Source organism: Carcharhinus amblyrhynchos, unplaced genomic scaffold, assembly GCF_965287045.1.
Source record: "Carcharhinus amblyrhynchos unplaced genomic scaffold, sCarAmb.v2.hapA chromosome_1037, whole genome shotgun sequence".
NCBI classification, from domain to species: domain Eukaryota; kingdom Metazoa; phylum Chordata; class Chondrichthyes; order Carcharhiniformes; family Carcharhinidae; genus Carcharhinus; species Carcharhinus amblyrhynchos.
Window position 1 is genome coordinate 20001 of NW_027650777.1, and position 21097 is coordinate 41097.

Consider the following 21097-nt stretch of genomic DNA (forward strand, 5'->3'; position numbering starts at 1 on the left):
TCGTCCTGGGGTGGGGGGTGGAGCCGGGACTGGGGAAAGGGCCACACAGGTAGAATGAGAGTTTGCGACTTCTACTGCAGGGGAACCGGATGAAGATTTTGATGGGGACTCAGAGAAAGCCTGAAGGGAGAGCAGGATGAGATATTGGGTACATTGACAGGCCTGTCAGGGAGCTTGGCCCCCCTTCAGGAGCTCGGGGCAGGGCGCAGGAGAGTTTGGAGATCATTCTTTCCCATTCAGAAATGTTGCTAACTCCATAACAAGACCTGTGGATCCGACCATGACAGAACATAGAACATTACAGCGCAGAACAGGCCCTTCGGCCCACGATGTTGCGCCGACCAGTTAAAAAACAATGGCCCTCTAACCTAAACCAATCCCTTTCCATCCATAAACCTATCCACGGATCTCTTAAACGCCCCCAAACTAGGCGCATTTACAACTGCAGCAGGCAAGGCATTCCAATCCCTCACCACCCTCTGGGTAAAGAACCTACCCCTGACATCCGTCCTATAACTACCCCCCCTTAATTTAAAGCCATGCCCCCTCGTGCTAGCTTTCTCCATCCTGAATTCAATCCCCCTACCAATAAACGCCAAGACACCGTATGCCTTCCTAACAACTTTATCTACTTGATTCCCAACTTTCAGGCCTCTCATGACCAACCCTTCAACTAAGGGGAACAGCTGCTCCCAATCCACTCTGTCTATGCCCCTCATAATCTTGAACACCTCAACCAGGTCACCCCTCAGTCTGACTGTGTTTACCCCAGTCCAACGTCGGCATCTCCACACCAGAGAAAACAACCCAAGCCTACCCAACCTCGCTTCGTAACTGAAATGTTCCACCCCAGGCAACATCCTGGTGGCAGTCCTCCTCACCCCACCCAGTGTGTTCACACCCTTCCGATAATGTGGAGACCAGAACTGCACCCAGTTCTCCAGCTGTGACCTCACCAAAATTCTATACAACTCCAACGTGATTTCCCTGATTTTGTAATCTATGCCCCGAATGATAAAGGCAAGTGTGCCTTTTCCACCACCCAACTAGCATGCTGTTCTGCTTTACGAGATCTGTGGGCAAACACACCAAGGTCCCTACCATTCACTGAGCACTTTCTTGTCAAATGACCCTTCCCATCCCACACTTTCCAGGGTTAAATTCTATCTGCCACTTATCTGCCCATTTGACCATTCCGTCCAAATCCTCTTGTAGTCCAAGGCACTCAGCCTCACTGTTACGCAGCCGGCCAATCTTTGTGTCATCCGCAAACTTACTGATCCTACCCCCTCCCCAAATATTCATCAATGTCATTTATATAAATGATGAATAAAAGGGGACTCAGCACAGATCCCTGTGGTACCCCACTGGACACTGGCTTCCAGTCACTAAAGCAGCCTTCTGTCTTCACCCTCTGTCTCCCACAACTGAGCCAATTTTGAATCCACTTTATCAAATTACCCTGTACCCCATGTGCATTTACTTTCTTTACAAATCTCCCATGTGGGACCTTCCCAAAGGCTTTGCTGAAATCTGTGTAAACTACATCGACTGCACTACCCTAATCTACACACCTGGTCACCTCCTCAAATAATTCAGTCAGATTTGTTCGGCGTGACCTCCCTCTGACGAAGCCTCGCTGACTCTCCCTGATCAGGCTATACCTCAACAACTGATCACTTCCCAGCTGCTTAATGACTTTATCTGAGACTGTGTCCCATTGGGTACGGCTATCAGCATCTCATCACCTGAATAATCCCAGCTATCAAACCGTACTCAGCACACAACCGATACAGGCCTCTCCTTACCTGAATGTCACAGAGCAGACAGCATCTCGGTGCAGACAGCGTCTCGGTGCAGACAGGGTCTCCGTGCAGACGGCGTCTCGGTGCAGACAGCGTCTCCGTGCAGACGGCGTCTCCGTGCAGACGGCGTCTCGGTGCAGACAGCGTCTCCGTGCAGACGGCGTCTCGGTGCAGACAGGGTCTCGGTGCAGACAGCGTCTCGGAGCAGACGGCGTCTCGGTGCAGACAGGGTCTCGGTGCAGACAGCGTCTCGGTACAGACAGCGTCTCGGTACAGACAGGGTCTCGGTGCAGACAGCGTCTCCGTGCAGACGGCGTCTCGGTGCAGACGGCGTCTCGGTGCAGACGGCGTCTCGGTACAGACGGCGTCTCGGTGCAGACGGCGTCTCGGTGCAGACGGCGTCTCGGTGCAGACGGCGTCTCGGTGCAGACGGCGTCTCGGTGCAGACAGGGTCGCGGTGCAGACAGGGTCTCGGTGCAGACAGTGTCTCGGTGCAGACGGGGTCTCGGTGCAGACGGGGTCTCGGTGCAGACAGCGTCTCGGTGCAGACAGGGTCTCGGTGCAGACAGGGTCTCGGTGCAGACAGCGTCTTGGTGCAGACAGGGTCTCGGTGCAGACAGGGTCTCGGTGCAGACAGTGTCTCGGTGCAGACAGCGTCTTGGTGCAGACGGGGTCTCGGTGCAGACGGGGTCTTGGTGCAGACAGGGTCTCGGTGCAGACAGGGTCTCGGTGCAGACAGGGTCTCGGTGCAGACAGGGTCTCGGTGCAGACGGCGTCTCGGTGCAGACAGGGTCTCGGTGCAGACAGGGTCTCGGTGCAGACAGGGTCTCGGTGCAGACGGCGTCTCGGTGCAGACAGGGTCTCGGTGCAGACAGGGTCTCGGTGCAGACAGGGTCTCGGTACAGACAGGGTCTCGGTGCAGACGGCGTCTCGGAGCTGCCTATTGCTCCTGGTTTTCTCTGAGCTCCAGTTCCTCAGGAATGGGAAGTTAACGATGGTTTGTGGAGAGGTGATGACTATTTCTTGGTGGCTTTGAATGTTCAGTCAGTCCATTTGAGGCAGAGTGGGAGACTGCACTTCAAATATGTTGAATGCCACTGGTTTTTGTTCACTGGTGAAAGCAGTCCCATTATCGTATCCAGCACCTGTGGCAACCCATGTGGAGTAAATATCTGTCCCAATTTCTCGACAGTTGATGACAAAGTTGTGGGCTTCATTTTGTGTATGTTCAACCATTCGGAGTGCATATCTGATATGAGTGGGAACATGTTTGCCCATGAATGGACCCACAAAATCGACATGTAGTTGCACCCACGGTTGGCCTGGCCACTCCAAAAGGTCCACAGACAGTTTTTGCTGCATTTGACATTGACCACATTGCTTGACCAGATTCACGATGTTAGCACCTATTCCAAACACAACTTCATGTGAGCATTTTCATCTCTGTCAGCCCACGATGAACACAGGGTACTCTTGTAACAACGGGGGTGAGCTTACCGTTCGCAGGGCAATGGGCAGGGCAGGCTGGTAAGATCGGCAGAGAACCGAAAGGTCAGGTTCACGCCCGATTCCCCACCTCTCGCCATCTTACTGGCACCGGAGTGTGCTCTGATAGTGCAGAAAATGTACATTCTGAATGTTTGGTATATGGAGGCTCTGAGGCTGTGGTATTTGCAGGTTATGGCTGCATTCTGATGATGTGGGTATATGGAAAATCTCAAGATGTGGTATATGGATGCTCTGGCAGTATTTTGAAGGTGTGGTATATGTAAGTTGTGAGAGTGCAGTATACGGAGATTCTGAAGGTGTGCAGTAAATAGAGGGTGTGAGGGTGTGGTATATGGAGGGTGTGAAGGTGTGGTATATGGAGGGTGTGAAGGTGTGGTATATGGAGGGTGTGAAGGTGCGGTATATGGAGGGTGTGAAGGTGCGGTATATGGAGGGTGTGAAGGTGCGGTATATGGAGGGTGTGAGGGTGCGGTATATGGAGGGTGTGAGGGTGCGGTATATGGAGGGTGTGAAGGTGCGGTATATGGAGGGTGTGAAGGTGTGGTATATGGAGGGTGTGAGGGTGCGGTATATGGAGGGTGTGAGGGTGCGGTATATGGAGGGTGTGAAGGTGCGGTATATGGAGGGTGTGAAGGTGTGGTATATGGAGGGTGTGAGGGTGCGGTATATGGAGGGTGTGAAGGTGCGGTATATGGAGGGTGTGAAGGTGCGGTATATGGAGGGTGTGAGGGTGCGGTATATGGAGGGTGTGAGGGTGCGGTATATGGAGGGTGTGAGGGTGCGGTATATGGAGGGTGTGAGGGTGCGGTATATGGAGGGTGTGAGGGTGCGGTATATGGAGGGTGTGAAGGAGCGGTATACTGAGGGTGTGAGGGTGTGGTATATGGAGGGTGTGAAGGAGTGGTATACTGAGGGTGTGAAGGTGTGGTATATGGAGGGTGTGCAGGTGTGGTATGTGGAGGGTGTGAGGGTGCGGTATACGGAGGGTATGAAGGTGCGGTATACTGAGGGTATGAGGGTGTGGTATATGGAGGGTGTGAAGGTGCGGTATATGGAGGGTGTGAAGGTGCGGTATATGGAGGGTGCGAGGGTGCGGTATATGGAGGGTGCGAGGGTGCGGTATATGGAGGGTGCGAGGGTGCGGTATATGGAGGGTGCGAGGGTGCGGTATATGGAGGGTGCGAGGGTGCGGTATATGGAGGGTGCGAGGGTGCGGTATATGGAGGGTGCGAGGGTGCGGTATATGGAGGGTGCGAGGGTGCGGTATATGGAGGGTGCGAGGGTGCGGTATATGGAGGGTGCGAGGGTGCGGTATATGGAGGGTGTGAGGGTGCGGTATATGGAGGGTGTGAGGGTGTGGTATATGGAGGGTGTGAGGGTGTGGTATATGGAGGGTGTGAGGGTGCGGTATATGGAGGGTGCGGGGGTGCGGTATATGGAGGGTGTGAGGGTGCGGTATATGGAGGGTGTGAGGGTGCGGTATATGGAGGGTGCGAGGGTGCGGTATATGGAGGGTGTGAGGGTGCGGTATATAAGAACATAAGAAATAGGAGCAGGAGTAGGCCATCTGGCCCTTCGAGCCTGCCCCGCCATTCAATAAGATCATGGCTGATCTGTCGTGGCTCAGTTCCACTTTCCCGCCCTCTCCCCATAACCCTTAATCCCCTCTCTTATCAAAAACCCATCAACCCGCTTCTTAAAAATATTTAGTGAGGCAGCCTCCACCACTTCAACGGGCAGAGAATTCCAGAGATTCACCACCCTTTGAGTGAAGAAGTTCCTCCTCAACTCCGTTCTGAACCGCCCCCCCTTTATCTTGAGGCTGTGCCCCCTAGTCCTACTGTCTTTTTTGAGCGGGAAGAGTCTCTCCACCTCTATCCTATCCATCCCATTCATCATCTTATACGTCTCAATGAGATCTCCCCTCATTCTTCTAAACTCTAACGAGTACAAGCCTAGTTTATTCAGCCTCTCCTCATAGCTCAACCCCCTCAACTCCGGTATCAGCCTAGTAAACCTCCTCTGCACTCCCTCCAAGGCCAAAATATCCTTGCGCAGGTGCGGCGCCCAAAACTGCACACAGTACTCCAGCTGCGGCCTCACCAGTGCCCTATACAGCTGCAGCAAGACCTCCCTACTTTTATATTCAATCCCCCTCGCTATGAAGGCCAGCATCCCATTCGCCTTCCTGACCACCTGCTGCACCTGCAGGCTGGGTTTTTGCGACTCATGCACAAGGACCCCGAGGTCCCTCTGCACCGTCGCCTGCTGCAGTTTTTCGCCATGTAAGTAATAGTCCTTCCTACCATTCTTCCTACCAAAGTGGACCACCTCACACTTGCCAACATTAAATTCCATTTGCCATTTCCTGGCCCATTCGCCCAGCCTATCTAGATCCTTCTGCAGACTCTCCACACCCTCCGCACAATTTGCCTTTCCCCCAATCTTGGTGTCATCAGCAAATTTCGACACCCTACACTCGGTTCCCTCCTCCAGATCATCTATATAAATGGTAAATAGCTGAGGCCCCAGCACCGACCCCTGGGGCACCCCACTAGTCACCAACCGCCAATCTGAATAGCACCCATTGACCCCCACTCTCTGCCTCCTATTTGACAACCAATCCTCTATCCACGCTAACACCCTACCCCCAACTCCATGTCCTCTGACCTTCTGCAGTAACCTCTTGTGAGGTACCTTATCAAACGCCTTCTGAAAATCCAGAAAGACCACATCCACCGGCTCTCCTCTATCCACCGCCCTAGACACATCCTCATAGAACTCCAGTAAATTTGTCAGACACGACTTCCCTTTAATGAAACCGTGTTGGGTGCGAGGGTGCGGTATATGGAGGGTGCGAGGGTGCGGTATATGGAGGGTGCGGTATATGGAGGGTGTGAGGGTGCGGTATATGGAGGGTGTGAGGGTGTGGTATATGGAGGGTGTGAGGGTGTGGTATATGGAGGGTGTGAGGGTGCGGTATATGGAGGGTGCGGGGGTGCGGTATATGGAGGGTGTGAGGGTGCGGTATATGGAGGGTGTGAGGGTGCGGTATATGGAGGGTGTGAGGGTGCGGTATATGGAGGGTGCGGGGGTGCGGTATATGGAGGGTGTGAGGGTGTGGTATATGGAGGGTGTGAGGGTGTGGTATATGGAGGGTGTGAGGGTGTGGTATATGGAGGGTGTGAGGGTGTGGTATATGGAGGGTGTGAGGGTGCGGTATATGGAGGGTGTGAGGGTGCGGTATATGGAGGGTGTGAGGGTGTGGTATATGGAGGGTGTGAGGGTGCGGTATATGGAGGGTGTGAGGGTGCGGTATATGGAGGGTGCGGGGGTGCGGTATATGGAGGGTGTGAGGGTGCGGTATATGGAGGGTGTGAGGGTGCGGTATATGGAGGGTGTGAGGGTGCGGTATATGGAGGGTGTGAGGGTGCGGTATATGGAGGGTGTGAGGGTGCGGTATATGGAGGGTGTGAGGGTGTGGTATATGGAGGGTGTGAGGGTGTGGTATATGGAGGGTGTGAGGGTACAGTTCAGTAACAGAAGCTCAGTCTGGAGTCCCTGTGCGCTGAGGGGTTTCCCGTGCGAATATCGTGCCTCTGGTTATTTCACTCCCCGAGTCTGGCCCACTGCTTCCAGTTCCTCCAAAAGTGAACGTTTAGCTCAACTATTCCCCGCCCTGTTTCCCAGACAGTGTCCTGAAACAACACGGCAACGATATTGAAGGCCTGAACTCCATTGAGACCAGGTTCTCCCTGCGCCGCCTGTCAAAGCCGGATGAGGATGTGTGTTATCTCCTCCCCGGGCAAGCGGAGACACTCAGACAATGTTCCTTCAACATCACCTCCAAGACGTTCCTCATCATCCACGGCTGGAGCGTGAGTATCCGCAACTGATTAAAGCCAGCGCAGTGTGGCCATTAATACTGAGATCCCGAGGGGGGTGGGCAAGGGTAGGGAGGTGAGAGGGGTGGGGGTTGGGCAAGGACGTGGGGAGGTGGGGGTTGGGCAAGGATGTGGGGAGGTGGGGGTTGGGCAAGGATGTGGGGAGGTGGGGGTTGGGCAAGGATGTGGGGGGGTGGGGATTGGGGCAAGGAGGTGGGGAGGTGGGCGGGTGGGGGTTGGGCAAGGATGTGGGGGGGTGGGGGTTGGGCAAGGATGTGGGGAGGTGGGGGTTGGGCAAGGACGTGGGGAGGTGGGGGTTGGGCAAGGACGTGGGGGGTGGGGGGTGGGCAAGGACGTGGGGCGGTGGGGGTTGGGCAAGGATGTGGGGAGGTGGGGGTTGGGCAAGGATGTGGGGAGGTGGGGGTTGGGCAAGGACGTGGGGGGTGGGGGCTGGGCAAGGACGTGGGGGGGTGGGGATTGGGCAAGGAGGTGGGGAGGTGGGCGGGTGGGGGTTGGGCAAGGATGTGGGGAGGTGGGGGTTGGGCAAGGACGTGGGGCGGTGGGGGTTGGGCAAGGACGTGGGGGGTGGGGGTTGGGCAAGGACGTGGGGGGTGGGGGTTGGGCAAGGACGTGCGGGGGTGGGGGTTGGGCAAGGACGTGGGGAGGTGGGGGTTGGGCAAGGACGTGCGGGGGTGGGGGTTGGGCAAGGACGTGGGGAGGTGGGGGTTGGGCAAGGACGTGGGGGGTGGGGGTTGGGCAAGGACGTGCGGGGGTGGGGGTTGGGCAAGGACGTGCGGGGGTGGGGGTTGGGCAAGGACGTGGGGAGGTGGGGGTTGGGCAAGGATGTGGGGAGGTGGGGGTTGGGCGAGGACGTGGGGGGGTGGGGGTTGGGCGAGGACGTGGGGAGGTGGGGGTTGGGCAAGGACGTGGGGGTGGGGGTTGGGCAAGGACGTGCGGGGGTGGGGGTTGGGCAAGGACGTGGGGAGGTGGGGGTTGGGCAAGGACGTGGGGGGTGGGGGTTGGGCAAGGACGTGGGGCGGTGGGGGTTGGGCAAGGATGTGGGGAGGTGGGGGTTGGGCAAGGATGTGGGGAGGTGGGGGTTGGGCAAGGACGTGCGGGGGTGGGGGTTGGGCAAGGACGTGGGGAGGTGGGGGTTGGGCAAGGACGTGCAGGGGTGGGGGTTGGGCAAGGACGTGGGGCGGTGGGGGTTGGGCAAGGACGTGGGGAGGTGGGGGTTGGGCAAGGACGTGGGGAGGTGGGGGTTGGGCAAGGACGTGGGGGGTGGGGGTTGGGCAAGGACGTGGGGGGTGGGGGTTGGGCAAGGACGTGGGGGGTGGGGGTTGGGCAAGGACGTGGGGGGTGGGGGTTGGGCAAGGACGTGGGGGGTGGGGGTTGGGCAAGGACGTGGGGAGGTGGGGGTTGGGCAAGGACGTGGGGGGTGGGGGTTGGGCAAGGACGTGGGGGGTGGGGGTTGGGCAAGGATGTGGGGAGGTGGGGGTTGGGCAAGGACGTGGGGGGGTGGGGGTTGGGCAAGGACGTGGGGAGGTGGGGGTTGGGCAAGGACGTGGGGAGGTGGGGGTTGGGCAAGGACGTGGGGAGGTGGGGGTTGGGCAAGGACGTGGGGAGGTGGGGGTTGGGCAAGGACGTGGGGAGGTGGGGGTTGGGCAAGGACGTGGGGAGGTGGGGGGTTGGGCAAGGATGTTGGGGGGTGGGGGGGGAGGGTGGGGGGGGTTGGGGGATGGTGTGTCGGAGAGGTGGGGAAGGGAGAGGAGGTGGGGGAGGGTGGGGGGAGAGTGAGGTAAAGGGGGGGATGGGGCAGTAGGTAGGGCGGGGAGGGTGGAGTGAAGGGGAGGGGGTGGTGGGGGTGGATGGACAAGGTGGGCGAGGGGTTTGGGGGGGTTGGCAGGGGTGAGGAAGGTGCTGGCCTTGCCCAGTAAGCTGCAGAAAGGCTGCCTGGCAGGGAAACCCACCCTCGAGTGCCCCTCCTTGTTGAGAGAGGGACTGAGTGCTGTGTTTGTACATTTTCAGGTGAGTGGAATGTTTGAGGGTTGGATTGAGAAGTTAGTCACCGCCCTGTACCAGAGGGAACCTGACTCCAACGTCCTCGTCGTGGATTGGCTGAAACGGGCCCACCAGCATTACCCAATAGCAGCCAAGAATACCTTGCTGGTTGGTCAAGACATCGCCAAGCTCATTGATTGGCTGGAGGTGAGGGACTGAAAGATCGGCTGTGACCAGCGGCACGCTGAATTATTTTGTCACATGATTTCCTTTTAAACCAATCGCATCTGTTTTATGGTTCTCATAGCAACAAGAAAATAGTCCTCTGAACAAGATGCACCTGATTGGATACAGCCTCGGAGCTCATGTGGCTGGCTTTGCAGGGAGTCACACAGCCAATAGAATTGGCCGGATTACAGGTAGTGCAGTGAAAGTATCTCTGATTGGCTCGTTGCTTCCATTCCAGGTGGGTTGTAGAACATAGAACATAGAACATAGAACATTACAGCGCAGAACAGGCCCTTCGGCCCACGATGTTGCGCCGACCAGTTACAAAAACAATGACCCACTAGCCTATACCAATCCCTTTTCGTCCATAAACCTATCCAGAGATCTCTTAAACGCCCCCAAACTAGACGCATCTACAACTGCAGCAGGCAGGGCATTCCAATCCCTCACCACCCGCTGGGTAAAGAACCTACCCCTGACATCCGTCCTGTAGCTACCCCCCCTTAATTTAAAGTCATGCCCCCTCGTGCTAGCTTTCTCCATCCGAGGAAAAAGGCTATCACTATCCACCCTATCTAAACCTCTAATCATCTTATATGTTTCAATAAGATCCCCTCTTAGCCGCCTTCTTCCCAACGAAAACAACCCTAGATCCCTCAGTCTCTCCTCATAGGACCTCCCCACCATACCAGGCAACATCCTAGTAAACCTCCTCTGCACCCTCTCCAACGCCTCCACATCCTTCTTGTAATGCGGGGACCAGAACTGCACACAGTACTCCAAGTGCGGCCGCACTAGAGTAGTGTACAGTTGCAACATTACACTGCGACTCCTAAATTCAATCCCCCTACCAATAAACGCCAAGACACCGTACGCCTTCTTGACAACCTTATCTACTTGTGTGTGAGCAATGTGATTATCCGGATGGCACAAAGTGGAGGCAGATACCCCCCCCCACCCACCCACCCACCCAATGAACCTGCTCTGTGAACCAATCCCCCCACCCCTTTCAGAGGCTAGACCTACTGTCAAATGTCTCTATGTTTTCGTGAGAAAGAAGGCGGCTAAGAGGGGATCTTATTGAAACATACAAGATGATTAGAGGTTTAGATAGGGTGGACAGTGATAGCCTTTTTCCTCGGATGGAGAAAGCTAGCACGAGGGGGCATGGCTTTAAATTAAGGGGTGGTAGTTATAGGACGGATGTCAGGGGTAGGTTCTTTACCCAGAGGGTGGTGAGGGATTGGAATGCCCTGCCTGCTGCGGTTGTAAATGCGCCTAGTTTGGGGGCGTTTAAGAGATCCGTGGATAGGTTTATGGATGGAAAGGGTTTGGTTTAGGTTAGAGGGTCATTGTTTTTTAACTGGTCGGCGCAACATCGTGGGCCGAAGGGCCTGTTCTGCGCTGTAATGTTCTATGTTCTATTAACCCTGAGATAACGTTGCGCTGCTGGAGAGACTGTTATATATTTAAAAGGGTTGCAGATTGCTTTAAGAGACGTACATGTGATTTGATGGCGATGTCATTAGGGTGTTGCAGAGGCTGCTGTTTTAATTTCAGTTTGTATTCTGTGCAGAGGACATCTCTCAATAAAACCTGTTGCGTGTTAGTGTGAGTCTACACGTGCAACCAAATCTTTCTCCTTGTGTAAAACCCTGAACACGGTTGGGACTTCACGGAGACAGTGAAAATAATTTTACCATGTTGGGGTATAAAGTATTTTATTAAAATCTGGCTCCAAATTTTCAAATCCTTGTAGGGCTGGACCCAGCTGGGCCGGTGTTTGAGGGGACCCACGCTCACGGCCGGCTCTCTCCCGACGATGCCACTTTTGTTGACGTTCTCCACACCTTCACCAGGGAATCGCTGGGAATTAGCATTGGGATCCGGCAGCCGATTGGACATGTCGACATCTATCCGAACGGAGGCAGTTTCCAGCCTGGCTGTGACTTGCAGAAGGCGGTGAACAACATTGCCACGTTTGGCATCTTTGGTAAGTGTTGGAAACTGGGTGGGACGTTGGTTCCACTCTGGAGCCTGGGGTTCGATCTGGATGGTGGATACAGTATGTCAAGACTTTGGGGAGGGTCTGGAGATTGCACTGGGATAAGTGAGTTTAGTTGCGTGGAGAGACTGGAGAAGCTGCAGGAACTCCCCAAGGCATCTTCCAAACCCACTACCTCTGCTATCTAGGCCAGCAGACCCACGGGAACACCTCTAGAAATGTATTAATCCTTATTAATCAAGATGCAATGGTAACTCCCTTGTTAAGGGGATGGTTAGCTAAACACCTGACCTCGATTGTCCGATCGATACAGGCAGCTTTAGAGGAGAGCTTTATTATCACCCAGGAAGTGCCCGCCTTCCGTGCCTGTTGGGCACCGCAGGGTGCGTTACAGACCCCGATAATCACATTACGATTTAATGTTTTAAGTTTCCTTCTGTTCTGTTCAGGCTGTTCCCCCCTCCCTTTTGGGGAGCTGCCTACAGTGCAGAAGGAGACCCTTCGGCCCATCAAGTCTGCACCGAACACAATCCCACCCCAGGCCGTACATATTACACCCACTAATCCCTATAACCTACACATCCCGGGACACTAAGGGGCAATTTCTTAGCGTGGACAATCAACCATGCTCACAGGGAAACACTTCCCCACCCTTCCAACACCGTCCCCCCACATCTGGTGTGACCGGTGTGCAAGACACAGTCAGAAAGATCATAAGACAGCCTCCCTGTTACCCCTCTGGGCTTTGGTGTAATCAGATACTGGATAATGGGGGGACATTGGGTACAAACAGCTACTTTGATGTATAGACCAAAAAAACTCCATTTGAAAACTAGAATCTGTCTCTGCTCGGGTGTATTATCCAATACAAACAAAGAACAATGAACAAAACAGCCCAGGAAACAGGCCCTCCAGCCCAACAAGCCCGCGCTGCCATTTTAACATTACCAGTCCCCCACTCCACCCATGACCCTTATCTATGCTTATGGCCATCCAGATTGAGGGAAACTAATTTAGGGACAATTTATTCCTGCCAATCAGCCTAACAGCACATCTTTGGGGTGTGGGAGGAAACCGGAGCACCCGGAGAAAACCCACGCAAGCACGGGGAGAATGCGCAAACTCCCACAGACACCGACCCAAATCCATGTGTCTGCACAGCAATCAGCGATAGTCACTGAGCTGTCGTGTGAAATGATGAGGATTTGGGGCCATTTTTGGAGACGCGAGACTGAGCCTTCAGTTCATGGTGGTCACTAGACCGATGTGGGCCCCCCCCCCATCAATTTAAACTCCCGTTCAGGAGGTTGGCTAAATGGGATTCTGTATTGTGACGGTGTGTGTGAGAGAGAGAGAATGTCCATTTACCTAGCACCCACCCCATCCAGATTGCGAGGGAGTTTCCGAGTTGTGAGATGTGAATGAAGCAGGTTCTCGTAACCATTTCAAGTTCAGACTGATTCCGAATCTGAGCAGGTTCCTGTCGCAGCCTGGGAACCCTAACCTGCTGTGTGAGCACCATTTCTTCAACACCTTCTTCTCTTCCCAAAGCCTTTTCAGAAGCCGTGAAGTGTGAGCACGAACGCTCGATCCACTTATTCATTGACTCCCTGTTGAACGAGGAACAGCCGTGCATGGCCTATCGGTGTAGTAGCCACCAATCCTTTGAGAAGGGGTTGTGTCTGAGCTGTCATAAGCATCGCTGTAACACCCTGGGCTACAATGTCAGATGGATCAACTGCAAACGGTGCACCAGGATGTTTCTGAAGACTCGGGCAAAGATGCCCTTCCGAGGTAGGCCATGGCTGATGCCTTTCTGAGTGCGGTGAGGAGTTCTGGGCCAATCTGGTCCTTAGTTCCTTGCCTGACGGAGATGTGCGAGAAGTTTCCCCCGGCTGGTGAGTGGGGAGAGGGAGTTAGGGCAGTAAGAGGCAATTCAGGGGTATTGAGAGAATCCTGCAGGTGGAAGGAGGGGGTCGGGGAATGTGGGATGGGTAAGGGGGCATGGGGTGAGTGGGTGGTGGGGAGGTGTGTGTGTGCCCAGGGCAGAGGGGAGGGTGAGGGGGGTTGGTGTGGGAAGGGTGGTGGGGGCAGGTGAGTGCTGGGTGGGTGGGGAGAGTGAGGTGAGTGTTGGGGGTATGTGCAGGGCCGAGGGGAGGATGGGGTGTGTGTTGGGGGGGGGGGTGCAGAGTGAGGGAAGGGGTGAGTGTTGGTGGTGGGGTGAATGTTGGAGGGTTTTTGCAGGACGGAGGGGAGGCGGGGTGAGTTTTAAGGGGTGTGTGCAGGGCAGCGGTGTGGGGTGAGTGTCGGGGGGGTGAAGGGGTTGGGGTGAGTGTCGGGGGGGTGAGGGATAGGGGGTGAGGGGAGTGTGGGGTGAGTGTTGAGGGGTGGGGGGGTGAGTGTTGGGGGGTGAGGGTGGGGTGTGTTGGGGGGTGAAGGGAGGGTGAGTGTTGGGGGGGTGAGTGTTGAGGGGTGAGGGTGGGGTGAGTGTTGAGGGGTGGGGGGTGAGTGTTGGGGGGGTGAGGGGAGGGGGAGGTGGGGGTGAGTGTTGAGGGGTGGGGGGTGAGTGTTGAGGGGGTGAGTGTTGAGGGGGTGAGTGTTGAGGGGTGGGGGGTGAGTGTTGAGGGGGTGAGTGTTGAGGGGGTGAGTGTTGAGGGGGTGAGTGTTGAGGGGTGGGGGGTGAGTGTTGAGGGGGTGAGTGTTGAGGGGGTGAGTGTTGAGGGGTGGGGGGTGAGTGTTGGGGGGGTGAGGGGAGGGGAGGTGGGGGTGAGTGTTGAGGGGTGGGGGGTGAGTGTTGAGGGGGTGAGTGTTGAGGGGGTGAGTGTTGAGGGGGTGAGTGTTGAGGGGTGGGGGGTGAGTGTTGAGGGGGTGAGTGTTGAGGGGGTGAGTGTTGAGGGGGTGAGTGTTGAGGGGTGGGGGGTGAGTGTTGAGGGGGTGAGTGTTGAGGGGGTGAGTGTTGAGGGGGTGAGTGTTGAGGGGTGGGGGGTGAGTGTTAAGGGGGTGAGTGTTGAGGGGGTGAGTGTTGAGGGGGTGAGTGTTGAGGGGTGGGGGTGAGTGTTGAGGGGGTGAGTGTTGAGGGGGTGGGGGGTGAGTGTTGAGGGGGTGAGTGTTGAGGGGGTGAGTGTTGAGGGGTGGGGGGTGAGTGTTGAGGGGGTGAGTGTTGGGGGGGTGAGTGTTGAGGGGTGGGGGGTGAGTGTTGAGGGGGTGAGTGTTGGGGGGGTGAGTGTTGAGGGGTGGGGGGTGAGTGTTGAGGGGGTGAGTGTTGGGGGGGTGAGGGTGGGGTGAGTGTTGGGGGGTGAGTGATGGGGGGGTGAGGGTGGGGTGAGTGTTGAGGGGGTGAGGGGAGGGGGAGGTGGGGTGAGTGTTGGGTGGGGTGAGTGATGGGGGGGTGAGGGTGGGGTGAGTGTTGGGCAGGGCGGGGGGGGGGCTCTAAGCTTCCCTATTGCAGCCAGAGCCTCGCTTTCCGCAGCTCCTGACCCCACGGGACTGATTTACTCGGGCCATTTCCAGTGGCTGCCTCCCCACTGCCCCCAGACAGGACAGAGTTCAGATCAGTGCTGGGCCCAGTCTGTGTACGAGGGAGGACCTCCCTGTGTCAGGCAGTCTGTCTCAGTGTCTGTCAGAGCGGGCTGGGACTGGCAGCAGGCAGACCAGACCTGGAGCATTCGAACTGCCCACACCCCCCGGGACTGTGTGGTTAAAATCACACGTATCCAACAGCCCCTGGGGTATCGCTGACCTCTGAGCAGAGAGGATTGACGGGAGGTTTAATCAGTGTCCAATATCGCACTGGATTTGATTTATTATTGTCACGTGTATTAGTAAACACTGAAAAGTATTGTTTCTTGTGCGCTATACAAAGCATACCATTCATAGAGAAGGAAAGGAGCGAGTGCAGAATGGAGTGTGACAGTCACAGCGAGGGTGTAGAGAAAGGTCCGTTTAAGACATGGCTGAGTTTTGGTGGGTAAATGGAGAAGCTTTTCCCTGTGACAGGAAGGTTATGAAAGAGAGGACAGAGATTTACTGATCAAAGGCTCAGGAGGATCTTTATGCAGCGAGTTGTTCTGATCTGGAACGTTCTATCTGAAAGGCCAATCGAAGAACAACTGGGCAAAGGGGAACTGGATAAACATTGGAAGAGTTATGTGGGGAAGTGTTTCAAATGGCCAGCAGAGCTGAATGGCCTGATTCTCTGGCTGGGATCAGCATTGTGAAGCCTGTTCATAGAAAACCTCTGCAGAATTTCCTTTATCAGAATGAGACTGGGTCAGCGACAGAAGGAGTTAAAATATTACAGAATCAACAGAGTGTAAATGACTCCCTCATTGTTCCTGCTGGAGTGTCATTAAAATCACTCACTGAATCTGTACAAATCTGATCCAAGTTCCATTACAATGAAATATTTAAGGACATGAACTCTTCACAGAGGCTGACGATGATGCAATGGCACCGGCTTGTAATCACCGGCTTGCAATCACCGGCTTGCAATCACCGGCCTGCAATCACTGGCTTGTAATCACAGTCTTGCAATCGCCGGCTTGTAATCACTGGCTTGCAATCGCCGGTTGTAATCACTGGCTTGCAATCACCAGCTTGTAATCACCGACTTGCAATCACCAGCTTGTAATCACTGGCTTGCAATCACCAGTTGCATTCACCGGCTTGCATTCGCTGGCTTGTAATCAGCGGCTGCAATCACCGGCTTGCAATCACTGGTTTGTAATCACCGGTCTTGACCAGTTTTCTCCACTGTGCTTTGATCTTTCCTGTGCTGACACTCACGGTCAACGCTTCATGGAAGTTTCCAGTAAATGAATGAGGGGTTCAGTTCCCAGGGGTGGGGGGAGTGAGTTGGTTGGGGGGGGGGGTGTCACATTCGGAACGTGTTCTGCAATGGCTTCAATCCCATTGATTACAAATTGACTGGAGAAAATCTTCAGTATTTATATAGCGCCTTTAACTTGGGCTGCCTCCCCGCTTTGCTGGGCATTAGATGGACAAATAGGAATTGGGAATCACCTTAGGGCTGGCCTGGTCCCCATTGGCTTCTCCCTCATGTTGATGGCTGGTGACTGAGGACTTGGTTGGCTATGGACCAAGCCTTTTGTGGTAGGCCTTCTGCCCTCTGAGGCAGAGATAGGGGAGGGTCAAGGCCTGGGTTCTAGGATCCATTGAAGCTCTCCTGTCTGTGAGGACCAACACTCCCACCAGGGCCCAGATCGGTAGGCCCCCAGAAAGATCTTAATTGCAAAGGAGGATGGAGTATTAAAGTCTGGCCACCACCGTATAGGGTATTGTAGAGACCACTCAGCTCTGTGTACAGATTTGGCCACCTTTGTCTAAGGACAGACACACGTACAATAGAAACACTCCAGAGAAGATTCACTCTGTTGATTCCTGGGATGAAGGGGTTGTTTTACGAGGAAAGGTTGAACAGATGGGGCCCTCATTTGAGTCTAGAAGAATAAGCAGTGATCTTATACGGTTTACAACATGGAAACAGGCTTGACCATTACACCCAGTTTATAGATACTAAGCAGGTCCCAATTGCCCATGTTTGGCTGGTATCTCTCTATCTGCATCCAACCCATGCTACTGTCCAAATGCTTTTTAAAAGACAAAATTGTACCGACCTCTACTACTGCCTCAAACAGAAAGGATTCTGAGGGGCTTCAGTAGGGGAGATGCTAAAAAGATCTTTCCCTGTGTGGGAAAAGAGAATTAGGAGACACTGTTTAAAAATAAAGACAGAGGTGAGGATGAAATTCTTCTCTGAGTTGTGATGTGGAACTGAACAGATTCAAGGCCAACCTGGACAGGGGAGTCGAGGGCAACGGGGAGAAAGCTGGGCAGTGAGGTTATGGCTAAAATTACAGACATGTTCTTCTTGAATGACAGAACGGACATTGACGGGCTGAATGGCCTCCAGCTTTTCCTTCTGACGTCCAGGCCTCTCAGCCAGTGTTTCCTCCCAATAACCCCCTGTCCCTGAACAGAGTCACAGTGTCAGGAAACTGTAAAACATCGAGATCCCCCCAGCACAGACTGAGACACTGTGTCCACCCTCACTGTCCCACAGCACACACTGAGACACTGTGTCCACCCTCACTGTCCCACAGCACACACTGAGACACTGTGTCCACCCTCACTGTCCCACAGCACACACTGAGACACTGTGTCCACCCTCACTGTCCCACAGCACAGACTGAGACACTGTGTCCTCACCCTCACTGTCCCCCAGCACAGACTGAGACACTGTGTCCACCCTCACTGTCCCCCAGCACAGACTGAGACACTGTGTCCACCCTCACTGTCCCCCAGCACAGACTGAGACACTGTGTCCACCCTCACTGTCCCACAGCACAGACTGAGACACTGTGTCCACCCTCACTGTCCCACAGCACAGACTGAGACACTGTGTCCACCCTCACTGTCCCACAGCACAGACTGAGACACTGTGTCCTCACCCTCACTGTCCCACAGCACAGACTGAGACACTGTGTCCACCCTCACTGTCCCACAGCACAGACTGAGACACTGTGTCCACCCTCACTGTCCCACAGCACAGACTGAGACACTGTGTCCTCACCCTCACTGTCCCCCAGCACAGACTGAGACACTGTGTCCACCCTCACTGTCCCCCAGCACAGACTGAGACACTGTGTCCGCCCTCACTGTCCCACAGCACAGACTGAGACACTGTGTCCACCCTCACTGTCCCACAGCACAGACTGAGACACTGTGTCCAACCTCACTGTCCCACAGCACAGACTGAGACACTGTGTCCACCCTCACTGTCCCCCAGCACAGACTGAGACACTGTGTCCTCACCCTCACTGTCCCACAGCACAGACTGAGACACTGTGTCCACCCTCACTGTCCCCCAGCACAGACTGAGACACTGTGTCCACCCTCACCGTCCCACAGCACAGACTGAGACACAGTGTCCACCCTCACTGTCCCACAGCACAGACTGAGACACTGTGTCCACCCTCACTGTCCCACAGCACAGACTGAGACACTGTGTCCACCCTCACTGTCCCACAGCACAGACTGAGACACTGTGTCCACCCTCACTGTCCCCCAGCACAGACTGAGACACTGTGTCCACCCTCACTGTCCCCCAGCACAGACTGAGACACTGTGTCCACCCTCACCGTCCCACAGCACAGACTGAGACACTGTGTCCTCACCCTCACCGTCCCACAGCACAGACTGAGACACTGTGTCCACCCTCACCGTCCCACAGCACAGACTGAGACACTGTGTCCACCCTCACTGTCCCCCAGCACAGACTGAGACACTGTGTCCACCCTCACCGTCCCACAGCACAGACTGAGACACTGTGTCCACCCTCACTGTCCCACAGCACAGACTGAGACACTGTGTCCACCCTCACTGTCCCCCAGCACAGACTGAGACACTGTGTCCACCCTCACTGTCCCACAGCACAGACTGAGACACTGTGTCCACCCTCACTGTCCCACAGCACAGACTGAGACACTGTGTCCTCACCCTCACTGCCCCACAGCACAGACTGAGACACTGTGTCCTCACCCTCACTGTCCCACAGCACAGACTGAGACACTGTGTCCACCCTCACTGTCCCCCAGCACAGACTGAGACACTGTGTCCACCCTCACTGCCCCCCAGCACAGACTGAGACACTGTGTCCACCCTCACTGTCCCACAGCACAGACTGAGACACTGTGTCCACCCTCACTGTCCCACAGCACAGACTGAGACACTGTGTCCTCACCCTCACTGTCCCCCAGCACAGACTGAGACACTGTGTCCTCACCCTCACCGTCCCACAGCACAGACTGAGACACTGTGTCCACCCTCACTGTCCCCCAGCACAGACTGAGACACTGTGTCCACCCTCACTGTCCCACAGCACACACTGAGACACTGTGTCCACCCTCACTGTCCCACAGCACAGACTGAGACACTGTGTCCACCCTCACTGTCCCCCAGCACAGACTGAGACACTGTGTCCACCCTCACTGTCCCCCAGCACAGACTGAGACACTGTGTCCACCCTCACTGTCCCACAGCACAGACTGAGACACTGTGTCCACCCTCACTGTCCCACAGCACAGACTGAGACACTGTGTCCACCCTCACTGTCCCCCAGCACAGACTGAGACACTGTGTCCACCCTCACTGTCCCCCAGCACAGACTGAGACACTGTGTCCACCCTCACTGTCCCACAGCACAGACTGAGACACTGTGTCCACCCTCACTGTCCCACAGCACAGACTGAGACACTGTGTCCACCCTCACTGTCCCCCAGCACAGACTGAGACAGTGTCCACCCTCACTGTCCCCCAGCACAGACTGAGACACTGTGTCCTCACCCTCACTGTCCCCCAGCACAGACTGAGACACTGTGTCCACCCTCACTGTCCCACAGCACAGACTGAGACACTGTGTCCACCCTCACTGTCCCCCAGCACAGACTGAGACACTGTGTCCACCCTCACTGTCCCCCAGCACAGACTGAGACACTGTGTCCACCCTCACTGTCCCCCAGCACAGACTGAGACACTGTGTCCACCCTCACTGTCCCACAGCACAGACTGAGACACTGTGTCCACCCTCACTGTCCCACAGCACAGACTGAGACACTGTGTCCACCCTCACTGTCCCACAGCACAGACTGAGACACTGTGTCCACCCTCACTGTCCCCCAGCACAGACTGAGACACTGTGTCCACCCTCACTGTCCCCCAGCACAGACTGAGACACTGTGTCCTCACCCTCACTGTCCCACAGCACAGACTGAGACACTGTGTCCACCCTCACTGTCCCACAGCACAGACTGAGACACTGTGTCCTCACCCTCACTGTCCCACAGCACAGACTGAGACACTGTGTCCACCCTCACTGTCCCACAGCACAGACTGAGACACTGTGTCCACCCTCACTGTCCCCCAGCACAGACTGAGACACTGTGTCCACCCTCACTGCCCCACAGCACAGACTGAGACACTGTGTCCACCCTCACTGTCCCACAGCACAGACTGAGACACTGTGTCCGCACCCTCACTAATTGTTATTCTGCCTCTTCCTTTTGTTTCCAGTTTATCATTACCAGCTGAAGATTCAGTTTTCCAACAAAGTCAATCACTTTGACATCGATCCCACCCTCTCTGTGTCTCTTCACGGGACGAAGAATGATGTGAAAGATCTTCCTATCGAAATGTGAGTATAAATCCACCCCGACACCCCCGACACACCCCCAACACACCCCGACACACACCCCGACACACCCCCCGACACACCCCCAACACACCCCCCAACACACCCCCCAACACACCCCGACACCCCCGACACCCCCCAACACACCCCGACACACCCCCCAACACACCCCGACACCCCCGACACACCCCGACACCCCCCCCAACACACCCCGACACACCCCAACACACCCCGACACACCCCCCAACACACCCCGACACCCCCCAACACACCCCGACACACCCCAACACACCCCGACACACCCCCCAACACACCCCGACACCCCCCAACACACCCCGACACACCCCCCGACACACCCCCAACACACCCCCCAACACACCCCGACACCCCCGACACCCCCCAACACACCCCGACACCCCCCAACACACCCCGACACACCCCCCGACACACCCCCAAC

General features: G+C 55.6%; 1 protein-coding gene across 1 annotated transcript in view; it reads left to right on the top strand.

Annotated features, from left to right (window-relative positions):
• Positions 1-20647, top strand: part of LOC145340455 (lipoprotein lipase-like) — a 28057-nt gene extending 7410 nt beyond the window's left edge. The window contains exons 2-7 of the mRNA XM_080184922.1: positions 7005-7192; positions 9227-9406; positions 9507-9618; positions 11187-11420; positions 12984-13226; positions 20523-20647. Of these exons, the coding sequence (XP_080041048.1) occupies positions 7005-7192; positions 9227-9406; positions 9507-9618; positions 11187-11420; positions 12984-13226; positions 20523-20647 (1082 nt within the window). The remainder of the gene's footprint in view (positions 1-7004; positions 7193-9226; positions 9407-9506; positions 9619-11186; positions 11421-12983; positions 13227-20522) is intronic.
• The last annotated feature ends 450 nt before the right edge of the window (positions 20648-21097 follow it).